The 15,258-nt window shown below is 39.5% G+C and overlaps 1 protein-coding gene across 1 annotated transcript in view; it reads right to left on the reverse strand.

The window, feature by feature from the left end:
- The window catches only part of nrxn2b (neurexin 2b), a gene marked incomplete in the record, with an annotated part of 560,348 nt that overhangs the window by 431,066 nt on the left and 114,024 nt on the right, over positions 1 to 15,258 (reverse strand). The window contains 1 exon segment of the mRNA XM_035675730.1: positions 7,758 to 7,775. Coding sequence (XP_035531623.1) covers positions 7,758 to 7,775 — 18 coding nt within the window.

Raw genomic sequence — 15,258 nt, forward strand, 5'->3', positions numbered from 1 at the left:
AGGATTGTAATGTGCACACACACACACACGCACACACACACACACACACACACACACACACACACTTGACTGTAGAGTGCAGTGCTTTGTATACTCAATACATTTACAGCTCTGCTAAAATGAGTCCAGTTAGTACCACTGCCAGACTAACAATAATTTGCTGTAGTCTTGTTTAGTGTCACCTGCATGGGATGAGATGCATCTCACACATAAAAAGTCTGAATAAAGAGGTAATGTAGTCAAAATGTGTGCACTTTAAGCATACTAAAGCATGTGTGACACAGTAAAGTAGAAATGAAAAACTAAATAAATTGGAATGCAATCTTATACAATCACTATTTTATGAGATTCTTTTACACTTAACTGAGCATGTATGATGTGTTACTGTACCATCTATAATATGCTTTCTTTATGTATTCAATTTAAGGTTTTGTTTGTTTCTGTTGCTTTCCTTTGTTTTATCATCTATTCTCTCAGTTTCTTTTTTTTTCCACCTGAACAACTTTGTAAATGTTTTAATTAAATGTTCCCACTTTCCCATTAAACTCTTTTCTACTGAGGATTTCCTCTTTGATATTTGATGACAATTGAAATGTCACTGCCAATGATGATTTACAGCTACCGTATTTGTGACTGCAATATATGTACATGCTACAGCTTTCATAATTGTCAGTTGTGTAACTGAAACGTCAGAATCAATGTGACAGACATTCAGTGAACTTGAAGTTATTTTCCTGCAGTTATGGCTAACTGTGGTAGCGGAGACTTCCATCAATGAACATTTTCATAAAGGGCTAAGATAAAATGATTTGAATACTGCATACCATTTATATTTACAAAGCCAAACCATGTGTACTGACAGCTTAGTAAATCCGACGCAAAGTGTTTTTTCTACCTTCATTTTTGGGAAACTCAACACTGAATGACCAAATTAGAGAGAAATTACAAAGAAATATGTAAAAGCCAGTTGAGAGGTTTTAAAAGGCTTTTGCGCACAGGCATGACGAAAAACCTTTTAGGATTCTAAAGTAGTGATTTTATTTATTTTTTTCCTTGTGTGGTCTGTGTTTTATGAATTAAATATGAATTAACAGTGCAACAGTTTTTGCTTCTTGAGTTATGAATGTATGCTTAAAGTGTTACGGGAAGTGGTGTAAATATTTACCAGTCATTTAAATAAGCCTGGAAGGTTTACACACATTTCATTAATTTTAACTATTACGTTTTGGTGCTATAGCAGCTTCTCACTGGGATATTCTCACGGCCTACAATTACTTTAAATGCTAAAACTTAGCTTAACACGTGCATCAGCCAGAGCTGTCTATCCACAGCCAAAATGATTTTCAATACTGTCATGCATCAGGTAAGGTGCCTAGAGTATCTCTTCATTAACATGCAGTGTTTAACCCTGTCAAAATATTATCACAGGACCCAATTAAACCACATTTATAGGAATCTGATCAATAATTGGACGTATAAACTCCCTCTGTCTCAGACACACTTAACTGTACACAGTGCCGCTGTGTAGAGTTCACAGGTGTGTGCACACAGTCCATTAGAGTCTGCAGGAGTAGACGGTTTGCTGCTGACTCTGTCTGTCATCACCTCCTCAGACCTACAGTCCCACTGTCACGAATCTGAGGCAACACAAGCAAGTGTTGGTCTCAATCTGTGTGTGCGCGCGAGACAGAAAAAAACAAGATTGAGACAGTCAGACCTCTCTAACTCTGACCGTCAGACAGATTCAGTCAGAGTTAGAGAGGACATATATAGAGTGTGCAGTTCACTTCTCTGCAAAGTAGCACTAGTGGGTTTTACAGTTAGTTACATTCAGGATTATGTTAATTCCAGTGCACAGGAAAAAAGTGATATATTTTCAGAAAATATGTTCTGTTCATGTTGTATATCTATTTGTATTGAGAGAATGGATATCTGGAAGAACACAAGCCACAGAAAATAGAGCCTTATAATAAAAAGTATGCAAATCTGTCCTCATGTGGTGATGTTTCTTATCTTCTGTTGGCAGTGTGAATTCACAGCATCATATACCTCAGAGGAATGAAAGTAATCAAGTTACAATGTAGTCAATTTAAAGAGTGAAAGTGCATGTATGTGTGTGATGGCATGTGTTAATATATGCTGTTGGCCCTGGGCAGTACCCAGCACCAGCTGTTGGTAATAAGCTGCGGCTGTTAATGAACACTCCCTCTAAGCTGTGGAGCTACAGGGCACCAAGGCCCATCTACAGCAGCGACCTGGCCCTATACTTAGCAAACACCCCTGCTGCTCCCATAATATAACCACATTACTCTGCCATTTTTTCCTATACCCCCCTTTTTCCTCACATCCCAGCTCTTTCTCTACCCCCCTCATGGAGCTAAATCAACCTAATAGATCTGCAATGAGCCTGCCGAGCATTGTAATAAAGTTGAGCCTTGGGCTTGACACAAACGGCAAAGGACATCATGTGAATCGACGCCAATGAGGAAATATGAACGGAGATATGAGAGAGGCTTTTGTGTTATTTAAAACACTGGGGGATTAGCAGAAAGGTTAGGTCAAGATAGAAGGATAAATTGTGTGTGTCTGTGTGTTTTTTTTCTGTTGATTGTCTTGCTTCCTCATGGTCCTGCAACTGTGTCTTACAAGAGTGTGTGTGCATACTGCATGCACAAAAAAACGAAAACAACTCTTAACACCAAGCTCACCTCCATGACATGCTTTGTTCTCCCTGAACCTTTCATCTCTATATACTGTTATTCCCTGAGATTTTCCCCCATCTGTCTCTGTATTCACACTCCTAAACTCACTCTTACTTTCCCAGGAGATGCAGGTTTTCCTCACAGTATAGAGTATGTCACACCATTATTGCAAATTAAAGAATCTCCACACTAGCTTAGAAACACCATCTCTGTCATAAAATCAACATCTTTATTTCCACAAAGCTCGCCCTATTTTTAGAGTTCGGTCTTTCGAGAACCCTGAATCAAATTCTAGCTAATTAGTAAACACATAAAGTCTCCTCTATGCTGTGATCTTTGAGCAAGATGGAAAGATTTAGTCGTGTTTTTTTGAGTAAAGGAAATCAGACCTGAATTTTGGGGGTCCGTGCAACTTCTCTTTGATTTGAGGATTAGAGCTTTGGACTGTTCATCGCTGTCTTGACAATTACTCTGAGGCTAATGGAAGCGGACGCCGTTAATCTTCACATGCTGGCACCAATGTAGCTCTAGCGGTGCTCTCCATCTCTTATTCCCAGTGTGCAGTCTCACACTGCTCAGCTGAATACACTGAGCTCAACAATCACACACTATCAACACACCATCATTTATAACAATCCAACGCAATTTCTCAGCAGTCAAGATATTACAGTTTAATTTATTCGCTTGAGACAAGACTTAGATAAAATATAACGGCAGTAGGTTTGAGTGATTGCCATGTCAGGGATTTTCTCTAGCCTCCAAAAAAAAAAGAGGCAGAAAGTCAGCAGAGCAGTTACAGAGTCACCGTCAGCAGCATAAACATTTTACAAGTCAGGATTTATTGTCATTAGTGTTAATGATGTCATTTCTAAGCCCCACCACAGTCACACTGAATATACAGCCAGGCATTTATGGTTTTATATACTGGGAGAAAGGGTCAAACATGCAATTCTTTTTCCACCTAGCATTAATATATGTCCTGACTCTTGAGGGATAAAGACACCTGAAAACTAAGATGTCGAATGACCAGAGGACCTATGATCTTAACTCGCTCCATCCAGGAAGAAATGCTAACATTGAGGAAAAAAAGGCTGCATGTATTACATCCAAAAACAGAAACATGCAAATACATTTTAATGGAGGCAGGCAGATAAAATAATATCCTTGTCAAAAAAACAGCCCATCAGGCGATTTGTGGGGGGGTAACAAGTAAGACAAGGTGTCCACTGACAATTTTAAAGAATGCGTACACAACATGAGTTAGAAACACTTTATCACCAGCTGTAAAAATGTAATCCAGCTAAATCAGATCAGGATCTACTCCAAATGTGAGATGCATATCAATGCCAGAGGAAAATGAGCCTGTTTAATTTGAGTAGTAGGCATACAAATGAGGCCAGTGTGTTCTATTAATCTGAATCTGAAAAAGGGGCACAAATCATTATTACTTCTCCATGTCTGACTATCATTTTCCAATCTCTAAACATACCCATGCTGTCTTCCACATTTGCTGGTCCAGGTTTCCACTGTTTAAGCCACCATTGTTTTAAGACACAGTGGAGCATAAAATGGCATAAATGGTGCCTCAAATGGAGCAAATGAGTGGCCGTTTAATTGTAGTGAGTTAAACTGGTTCCCTGCGGTAGGGGCTGAGAGTCGGACGCCTTGAGTAGTAATTATCTCAGGTAGCTATCTCATTACCGCCCTCCTCTAGTATGTAAATGTGGCCACGGGCTCAGTTGTTATGATGTGCAACGGCCATCTTGCTGGGCTCTTCTGAGGCCATGCTGTTTATCACCAGGCAGGGAAAATAACTTAAGTACTGGTTGCATTTCCAGAGTTAATAAGAGTGTTTTAATTGTCTTGGTTTCTATGTTTGTGGCTGTTGTGTAAGACTTGTTCAAGTAAGTAGCCAGGACACTGCTATCAAACAGAACTTTGCCTCAGTGTGCAGCATTTTCATGATCATGTGACGAAAGAAATTCATAAACTAGATTATTTATTATTAAATATTTCAATGTTTGTAGCACGGCTGTTACTTCATGCATGTAATAGCTCACAATAAAGCAACTTGAATTGCACTGTGAATAAATACATAATGCTAGATTCTGGGAGTTGCATGAAAAACTATGACTGAATTAAAAACATAGCTCCAGGCATTGACACATTTTTGTGAGGGTTTGTCTGATTATTGAACATTTTAGGCGGGGAGTGTGGAGAAGAACAATATGTTCTACTAAGTGCCACCCGCCACCCAACACAGAGCCTGAATCCCTCATTTTCTTGTCCAAAGTCTAGATGTGTGGTTCACTGAGCATTCTTGGTACCATGTGTGGTGAGCAGACCAATCCCATTACAGCATCAGCTTGAAGAGACTTCTGCTGGCTCTGACTAGCCTGAGGTTGGCATTCAAGGGAGGGAGGGAGAAAAAAGGGACAGAGAGATGCTAATCATCTGAGCTGAGGAGAACAAGGCTTGAGAGAGACAGACAGAGAGATGTACATAGAAAGATGTCTCTGCCTCTGCCAATGTTTTGGAGTCAGAATGAAATTCAGCAATAGGATAAGGATTTCTGCTTGTAGTGTGTCCGCCTGCCTCTACATCTAAGGGACAACAATTACTTCTGCCACTACCTTCCTCATAATCCTATCAGTGAAAAGAAAAACTTGACTGCCTAGAAAAACAGCAATATTAACTTCCAGCCATGATATATTTTGCAACACTGTCAAATTGTTTGACTGGTGTGGAGCTGGATGTGACACCCGTTCCCATGTGTATTTGGACAGCATTTATTACATTTTCACAAATCTCTGCGGAATGAAGTAAGAGTGTGTCTGAGCATGTGCTCTGCACCAGGAAGATCTGGCAATATTTTACACAGCTGAATTTTAAGGAAATGTAGCAAAATGATGCATCTTGTCAATAAATAATAAGATAATAATAGTACTTATTAATGTATGTACACTTTTTGTGCTACTTATATGCTCAATAATCAATGTTTGGCACAGTTTATGCAGAACAAAAAAATAATAGAGCAATAAAATAAAGGATGAGCTGCTCAGAAAATGTATGACAGACTGGTGGAAATGTGCACAAAAATCCACACGTGCCAGAACTATGTTGAATTTGCAGACACAGAATCAGCTTGTATCTCAAAAGCAAGACTGTATTATCTCCCTCTTCTTTGCCCGGTGGTCTTAATGAAGATGAAACTCAATTTGCACTGGCCTCCCAGATCAAATTTTAATTAGTTTTTTATTCCTTCGCCTCTTTGGATTCTGAGTCTTGCAGGGTAGTAAAAAAAATGGGTGTGGTATTTGAGTATTTGCTCCCACTCTGCACTGCACCCGGGGGTGAACATGTCCCTCACCAAACCTCATGTCCCCACCCAGTTTCCAAGCTGCCGCAGACAGACAAAATGCCACATTAGTATTCAGACGACATCAGACCTGTGGGCCAAACACTCACTGGACAAAGCTTGACGAGCACAAGCACACACACACACACACACACACACACAGACAGACAACTATTCATGTATAAGGATCAGGAGACATGCTCAAATTATCACAGCACATAACTCACAAGGGAAATATACACCATGGGATTGGTTAAAAAAAACTTTTTTATCATGACTGTGTGAGAATGACTGCATGTTTTTCTCATTATATGCTATGCTACACATTCTGCTGTGCTGTAGATTACTATTTGCAATTCTTAATGCATAGTAGGTACTGCAGCGAGACAAAGCTAATTATTAGGAGGCGAGCGATAACACTGACACATCACTAAAGCAAGAGTTGGCTGCTGCAAAGTGCTGTGAGCTAGAGTTTTAAACACTAACCATCTCATTTTCTTACTGTTTGTGGTGTTGATACGCCCCATTAGTCTGTCCATCTCTGCTCTCATCCGTCTATCCCAATCCTATCGTTCACTCATGTCTCCCACCCCCACTGATTCCAAATTATATGCTGATAGAAAGCTAGCATACTGTGACATGTCAGCATATTTACAGATAAAGCCTCCGTCCGCTTTTTAATAAATGCCTAAAATGGTCCAGAGCACTTGAGTAGTAGTACACAACAACATGGAGAATGAACTGGAATGTGCCCATAACTTTGTATTTCCCTCTCATAAGTTACATGAATGGGACAGTCATTTTGAAATTTAGTGCACTGTGGAAGAGCTAGCTAAAAGAAAGTGAGTCGTTGATAGTAGTAGTGATATGCATTGTACATCTGAATTGCTACCACAAGTCCCATTCCAACATGGAAAGCACTCAATCACACAGACTGTAAGTCTGATAGGTGTAGCGTTAAAATCCACTCGAGGCAGAAGAGCAAATAAAAACTGTATAACTGCATGCACACAGCAGCACAAGACTTTTACTGGAATCCATACAACTGAATCTGGATCACTACATCTGAGTCACTACCTGAGTCACTTCCCCCTTTCAATTCATGAACTTGACAGAGGAACAACTCGTTGAATCCTGGATCCTGATAAAGCGGTCAGTTGAGCATAACAACGTTGTACAGTACAATGTTATTCAAACAGAACTGAGGCTGGGCTCTCAAACTGACTAGTCATTCACTGAAGCCTGTAAAATCTGAATTTACACGTGAAAGCAATGCAGTTTGTATGACTCACAAGAGAGAGAGTTTTGCCTTCACAGTAAACAGTTTAAAACCCCCCTTCAATACACAATACAAACAAGTGAAAGATAATGTAGTAGGAAATATCAAAGAGCTTCAATGCATAAAGAATGAAAATTAGAGGGGAGAAAGCCAGGGAGAAAAAGAAAGAGTTCAGCAGTGATTTCTATTCAACAGTTAGTGGTGATTTCAAAAGGAAAGTTTCACTGTTCATTTTGTACACCAACTGAAGTTTAGAGATAATTGGTGGTTTGTTTGTTTGTTTGTGTGCACACTGACGAACCTAACTGCACTGTATAATAAAGATGAGCTGTAACCATTCAGTCGTTATAGCAGCAGGGTGAGCGTATATAATAGAACATGTATAGGAGGCATAAGGTACAGAAATAAGATGACTTACCGACTTGAGATGAGTCACCTGTAGGGGAAGATAAAAGAGGAGGGGAAAAAAGAAAAGATGGATCAGTTCAAAGAGCAAATCAAAATGTCACTTGAGTACACCTGCTCACCAAAAGACAGTCACGACAAAACGAGATATAATAGCACAGGGGAAAAAAGAAAAGTCAGACTGTAATTAGAATTAGATGTCTACAAAAGTGCTATTCCACACATACGCTGCTAATTGAGATAGTGGAGGAAAACAACTACCAGGGATGTTCAGAAGGCAGCATTCATACTTTCTTTATAAAGCAAGTCTTAAAGGTCAAAGGAGGACCTCTCAGGCAACAGCTCACTTCTTGACATTCACTTTCTACTTCTCTCTACTCTGCAATAACTCCTCCTAGGATTCAAACTCATTAAAAAAGATGGTGTTGTGGGGTTTCTTTAAAAAGATTCTCCTGACTGCGTTTACCCTGTATTTGTGACTTTTAAAACACCAGATTATCCAATTAAGATTTTACAAAAGCAACCTAGCCTGGAAGACGGGAAGACTTAGCATTCTGCCTCTCGTCACTTCCTGAAAGAATGACACGGCACATCAAGTTATAATGGTTCAGGCAGACCGAACACCAAGCACAGTTACTGTCTGAGTCACAAATAGGGTGACAAGACAATTTTAAAGCAGGAGGGGTGGAAAGGTATTAAGAAATCCAAAGGACCAACCAATACTCCACAGCCCAGCTCATACTCATTTTGGATTCCTTCCAATGTTCAATAGATGATTCAAAAAAGAATATGAATAAACATGAATAATTTTCATCTGAAATATTGATTCATGCTGTCAGGTCAAATTCCTAATTAAAGATTGGAGCCACTACATCAGTTGGCAGGTGTTAAGTACTGAGGCAAGTATACAGTAGGTGTTAAGATCAATTCGAGGTGGAGGGTGCATCCAATTAACTTGTGAAAAAGTTTTTTGTTTTTTTTCAGGAAAGTTGTTCTGTACACATAGTAGAACTTCTGTATGCAGACAAATGTTAATATATATAAACACTTGTCTGTCTGTTAGTGCAACCTGTTGAACATTAAACGAGTTGCACAGTTTATCAGAACTACAGTATTTGTTCTGTCCTTATCTGTCCTAAATTGGCAGCTAACATTGTGATGTGTGATAAACGGCAGTTGAAGAATCCAGACTGTTTGTTCTCCTTTCAGTTTACGACCTTTAATAGATACAATGTTTTTTTAAGAGATGACACTGTATCTTGCAAAACCTTTTCTTAAATTTAAAAATATGTTTAACTGCATGGGGAAAACAAGAGAACCATTGAATAAATTTAAAGTTTTTAATGTTTTAATGGCTCTCTGTGTTGGAAAAAGTTAAAGACAAAGTTCATGAGCTGAGTCAACTGCACAGTGTCAGGAGAGGGCAATTTACACCTTAGCCCAGCTGCTGTTTAGAGTTGCCTCACAGTGTATTAGTGCCATCCATGAACAAACAGGCCCAGGATAGGCTGTCAACCATACTGGCGAGCTGGCTACCATTCCATGTCCAAGGTGAAAAGAAACCTCTTCAGTCCCAACACATGGAGCAGAGCAGGAATCCCAGCCAGAGCAGATGGAACACAGGGCGCTTTGCCTTGCCGTGCCGGCCTTGTTCTTGATCTACAGTCCAGGCGCAAGTGCTGAGACAGAGCTTAAATGTCCACAGTGGTGGATGAAGGCAACGGCAGAAAAGGAGCTAGAGGAATGAACACAATCAATAGGCCTTGCTCTCCCAGGCATGCTTTGTTAATATCCTCGATTTTGACAAAAATATCTCCAGCCTTCTGCTACCCTGCTTGCTCTGACATCAACAAACACACTCTAAACACAAGGGGGTACAGCCAATGATGGGGACAAGTAGGAAGTGGATGAAGAGAGAGTTGGTCAAACATAGCTCGTCTATCATGGATTTCCACTTCTCCCAGGCTAAAGAGAGCCCACCAGTAAAGAAATAAAGATGTACAGAGCGGCATACGTGCTTCCATGTAATATCATGTCATGACAGCTGTGTACAAATATGAAGTTATGGCAGCCACGCCATCTTTACAGTGTGGGACATAGAGCTAGGGTGACCATGTTTTATTGATGATATATCATTCTGGAAAGCTGATAGGACCCAGGGGCAGAACTATAAAGTCTCTAGTGACCCCTGTAGTATAGTAAATAACCCCAGCTGGATGCCAGCAACAGTTTGGTGCCCAGTATTTCATGAAGGAAACATACTGAGGCCAAGGTTGGTGAGATGTAGCGACAGTTTCGAAGCTGTGTTGGCTTTAGTAAGCCCAGCCACATTTTCCACACACTATTTCCACTGTATGATACCCCTCATTACACCGAACAATGCATGTAACTTTTTGTGACCATAGTGCCATCACTGGAAAAGCAAGGACCCCCATCCCCTTTCCTTTTTGGCAACTCAGTCTCACAGCCAAGAAGCAGTGACCCCTGTCTGCTGTCGATTTACTTTCCATCTCTTACCACGCTGTCCACACCTCTCTCTCAGCACCGCTTAGCTGTCAAACTTACTTGCCCATAAATGCGGAGAGAGAGGAGTGTGGAGAGAACACGACACACATGACTGAGTGAGACGCAGAGCACCAACACACACACACACACAAGGAGAAGAAAAAAAATACAAGGACATATTAAGGGCAACCAATCTACTCCACAATTCAGGTTACCACAAATGAAAACAAACAGAAAAGACACATACATGCATATGAGCAAAATAGCAGTCAGGAAACTATTTGTTTATTTGGTTTTGTATTTGTTTTAGTTTAGTTTAGTTATTAAAAGGTTTAGCCTGCTTACTGTTAGATAACTGTTATGCTGGTATATATTTTTTTGTTTATGGAAGGCAAAAATATTACTTGATGTTATGTAATTTACTAGTTAGCTTTAATATTAGATACTCTTATTTTTGTTGTTATTCTTAGCCCTGCACTAACCAAACACATTGTGTATGTTTGGTTTTGGTTTGGTTTTGTCCCAGTAAGCCTATTCCCTGAGTCGGTACAACCAATACCAGGGCCCTGGAACTGATTGGAACTGATGCAAGTTAAAATACTCACAAGTCTACTGATAACAATACTGAAAATCTTCTAAACTCATGGATGAACAAAAAACATGCTATTTATACAAGTATTTTGCACTCTTTATTTGCTTTACAGCGAACTTGCAGCCACACAAACAACAAATGTTATGCTTTCAGACCAGCTACTTCTGAAAACAGATATATGAGAGGTTATGGCAGAGAGACAGTGGGTATGCTGCAACAACAAGAACAACATATTAGGAATCAATGAATTCAGTCAAAAACTCCAACTCAGCATGACTCTTAACTTGAACTGTTTCACTATTAATATTTAATCTCACCACCATGTCTCTGTCAACAAACAACAGTTAAACTGCTCTCGGTGAAGTCTCTTGTTATTTGAATACAACTATAAAAGTTTGACAATACTGTGGCAATGGTCTTTACACAGAAGTAACAATGTCATGCTTCTACAAGAGTCTCTCCCTGCAGTGGGCAAAGTATGGAGAAAGGATGATGATTGTGAATTTACTTAGTCCACAAGAGACTGTGGGGAACAGAGGTGACAACCCAACTGCTGGACTTTTTATTTTCCACAACAATGAACAAGGGGAAACTGCTGGCCTTGATCAAGATCTTATTACTGGTAGATTTCACCTAATAAGCTAAATGGATAGTAAAAGTAAGCTACTCACACCACTGTGCTCTCTTGACTGAATAAAATACCCTGAAAAGCTAGAGGTTGACCACAATGATCACCTGTGCACGGTTTACACTATTGAAATGGCTCTCAGGTAACCTGAGGAGGCATTTATTGAAAACCAAATAAAATGTTATTCTAGTGAAGAATGGAAATGAAATGACCAAATCCACTGGATAAAACAAAACTGTACAATTAAACTTTATATGAATATAGTGAGATAAACATCCCATTTGATGAACTAAAAACCCTCAGTGTACTTTTCCTAGACACCTTCCAGTGAGATGGGAAGTTGTGATCCCAACTAGAATTAATTGTTTTTGGAAAGACATAATAAAATGGACCCCAGCATAGAGCCGTTCTGTACTGCACTGGCAGTGAAGGGGATAAAATGCACATCAGGCATATAATTGATGTTCAAATTAGCTCCATTAACAAAACATGTGCCTCGCTGTGGCAAGCTGAGAAGTACAGAAACAGACTTTTGGAGTTTATTATTCATGTGTTCTGCCTGGGTCACTTTAATAGTAGGACAGCCAATTTGTCAAAGGGTTCAAATGATTTAAATACAACACATTTTTATTACACTAAATTATTGAACACAAAATCAAAGTGCAGAAGTAATTTGCCGTTCCCTGCATTTTCCCTACGGCTTCAATGGCTTGTCCATTATCTTCTGTCACACATCCGGCTGAACTATATGACATCCCCAGTCAGTACCAGATAAAACGCCATATAGATTACTAATAAGCTACAGTCATTTAGGCTTTACAAGGTTCGGACATGATTCAGACATGATTAGCACTTGGCTGTTCATCCAGCCAAGTGCTAAGAACACGATGTGCATAAGGTACAGCATATGAAGTGGGGCTTTTAATCGGTAACAGGGCAAAGAGATCAAAATGTGACATTCAGTGCCTCTGTTTAATTTTCTCTTAATATGTCACTGACAATTAATCATCCACTGTCTGGCCTTTAAATAGTGTTCTCTATTTAAACCTATTTTTTAAACTTACTGTGTTACTGTATAAATATTTGAGTTAAAACCTGCAGAATATGTATTTATTTCAGTGTTTGGTAGGTGCAACAGGTGTCACTCATAGAGCAGGTACTAAAGCTTATTTGGGAACATGAATGTAAGTCTTTCAGTGTGGAACTGTACATGGCAGTGTTAGCTATCATGACAACTCCAAAAGAACACTTGATTCTCACAAAGGTGGAAATTCCTGCCAAAGCAGTGAGTTAACTTAAGCTCTTATGTATAGGCACCTACTGGTAAGTGGTAAAATTATATCCAAATACCATGCATAACAATGACGTGTGAGAATTTTTCAAAATATATGCTTCCCTGTCTTTCAAAGCAGTGCATTCAAACAGGAAGTAACACCCTCTTTGAATTAGTGAAAAGATGAATGAAGATAAATTCCTGAACATTAGTTCCCATTCTGCCTCTTTATCTATGCTTTGTTAATTCTCTTCAACAATTTCTGACTCCTGTTCTCACCATCCTCTGTCCTTTTGTCAAGTTATTTTTCAAGTCTAGAATCCATGTGTGCAGTGAGAGTCTGCAGCCCACACTGCAGTCTAATTCTCTGACAGGGGCACAACACTTTTTGAGGATAAAAGCCAAGTAAAGGTAAGGCACTGCTGTAGAAATGTAATTACTGTAAAATGATTTATGTCCTTTACAGGGGGGTCACCTTAGGGAAAGGTTGCCTTCATTGAAAGAAGTCATTAGCAAGCAACTCAAATTCATCCCATGAAGGGTCAGTGTTTTTAAAGGTTAGGCCAGTAGGCCAAGCATGCAACTTACTTAGTATGCACTCACAAAATAGCATATTTTGACTGCAATAAGTAAAAAAGTAATAAACTGGAATCCAAACAATCTAAAACAAGCAGTCAAAATGAGAATGTACAAACGTGTAAAATTCAAAGCCCAAATAGTTTTTGAAGAAATAGCGGGAAATAGCCTCTTTTATCTATTCTAACCTCTTCATCTGCTGAGTCAGTCCATAAAGCAGATTCTCAGCTGGGAAAAATGTCGCTGCAGAGAGAGCCAACCAAGGTGATGTAAATCATATTACTAGTTGACGACAACTATGGTAATGACCATTGTTGTCGTCAACTAGTAACTAGGGCTGTCGCGATAACCACAATAACGAAATATTAACAAGCCAACCGAACGTAATGCCACTTTCCCACATGATGTTCAAAATTGTTTTTTGAAGACATGAGGTGTCCCTGAGCAGCGAGGCTGAAGACACTTGATACAGTGCTGTCTGAAACGCAGTGCTCGCAATATCTCTCAATTTACAGCCCAGGATTACAATATCACGCAAGAAAAAGTCACAAAGTCTTTGCCCCTTGTTCTGGAAATACTCGCAGTCTTGTAGTAGAAAAGGCAGAATAGTCTGCTAATTATTCCAATTTACCACAGTTAACTAATTGGTTTCTGCGGCTGAAAGTCAACAGTTTGTAACAGGAGGCAGGAGGAGGGAGAGTATGGGTGACTAGTACAGGCATGTATTGAGAGATGAAACATTGTCATTGTCATGTAATCTGCAAAAACAAAAAATGAATACTGCAGGGAAAACTCCTTCACTGCAACAGCCCTATCGTTACCAGATGGTGATTTGTCTTTTTTGTTTATCAATTTCTTACTTTTCCTTATTAATTCTTGCAGGTTTACAAGACAATTTATGTATTTATTGTTTATTTGTATAGGGACAGGTATTTAGCATAAGCAAGTGCCACACACCGAAGCATTTATAGTCTAAGCTAATTTGCATTGCCTATCCCTACATGGTTACAAGGTCTATTCACATTTTCCTTATTTTAACATTCTATTGTGAAAGGTTGGTTCAACATATTACAGGAAGAATGTAATTCTAACACTCCCCTTTGTTTGTTTGTTTCCAATTCCCCCACAACACCCCCCACCACCCATTCATGATTTGTCAATTTGTAACAGGCAGGATGGCCAAATGGGAGGGTAAGGGTTAGGGTAACCCCTGTGGGTCTGGGGGTGTATTTTCAGCAGCACAGACATTACTAAACCATCAGAGAAATATTATTGGAACATTGTCAGAATACTACAGGCAGCAGTGTGTCTCTAGGATCATCCCACTCTTGTCACTTTGATTATTAAGGTGAAACTACTCTACAGAGTATATGAGCTACTATATAATTTAATAGTATATAGTTTAGAAAATATTATAGATCCAAGACAAAACTAACAGAAGGGCGGAACTGGGGAAAAAAAGGCACAATGACATATCCGTCTGCTACTTCTGCTACTGGACAGCGCCATGGGTTTATCAGTACACAGCACAGACAGTTGGAGGTGAAAAACCAACAGCGGCCACCCAGGTTAAAATCCAGTGTTTTGTTTGCTCTATTATAACTACTAGGTCAGCTAGGTGATTTCATCACTTGGTCGGAAACATATATTTTTTTGGGTCCCTTGCTGACACAACTGATTCTGCAGACTTTCTTGGGAGGACAGTTTCAATTCTTGTGGAAATTGCAGGAATCACTGTCATCAGTGTTACGTTATTATTGGATTACCACAAACGGCGTGAATAAAAAATGACATAAGAGCAAACAAGTAAGCAAGATATTAGTTGACAGATGAGTTGCTGTTGCCCTGCTATTAAAGGGGAACTTGGCAACTCTAGCCATTTCTTCGCTGGTTTTCATTTTTGTCATCGCATGTTTTCTCAACGAGCTCCCCCTACAGCT

This window comes from Morone saxatilis, unplaced genomic scaffold (assembly GCF_004916995.1).
Source record: "Morone saxatilis isolate NCDOM2014 unplaced genomic scaffold, NCSU_SB_2.0 Contig4, whole genome shotgun sequence".
NCBI lineage: Eukaryota > Metazoa > Chordata > Actinopteri > Moronidae > Morone > Morone saxatilis.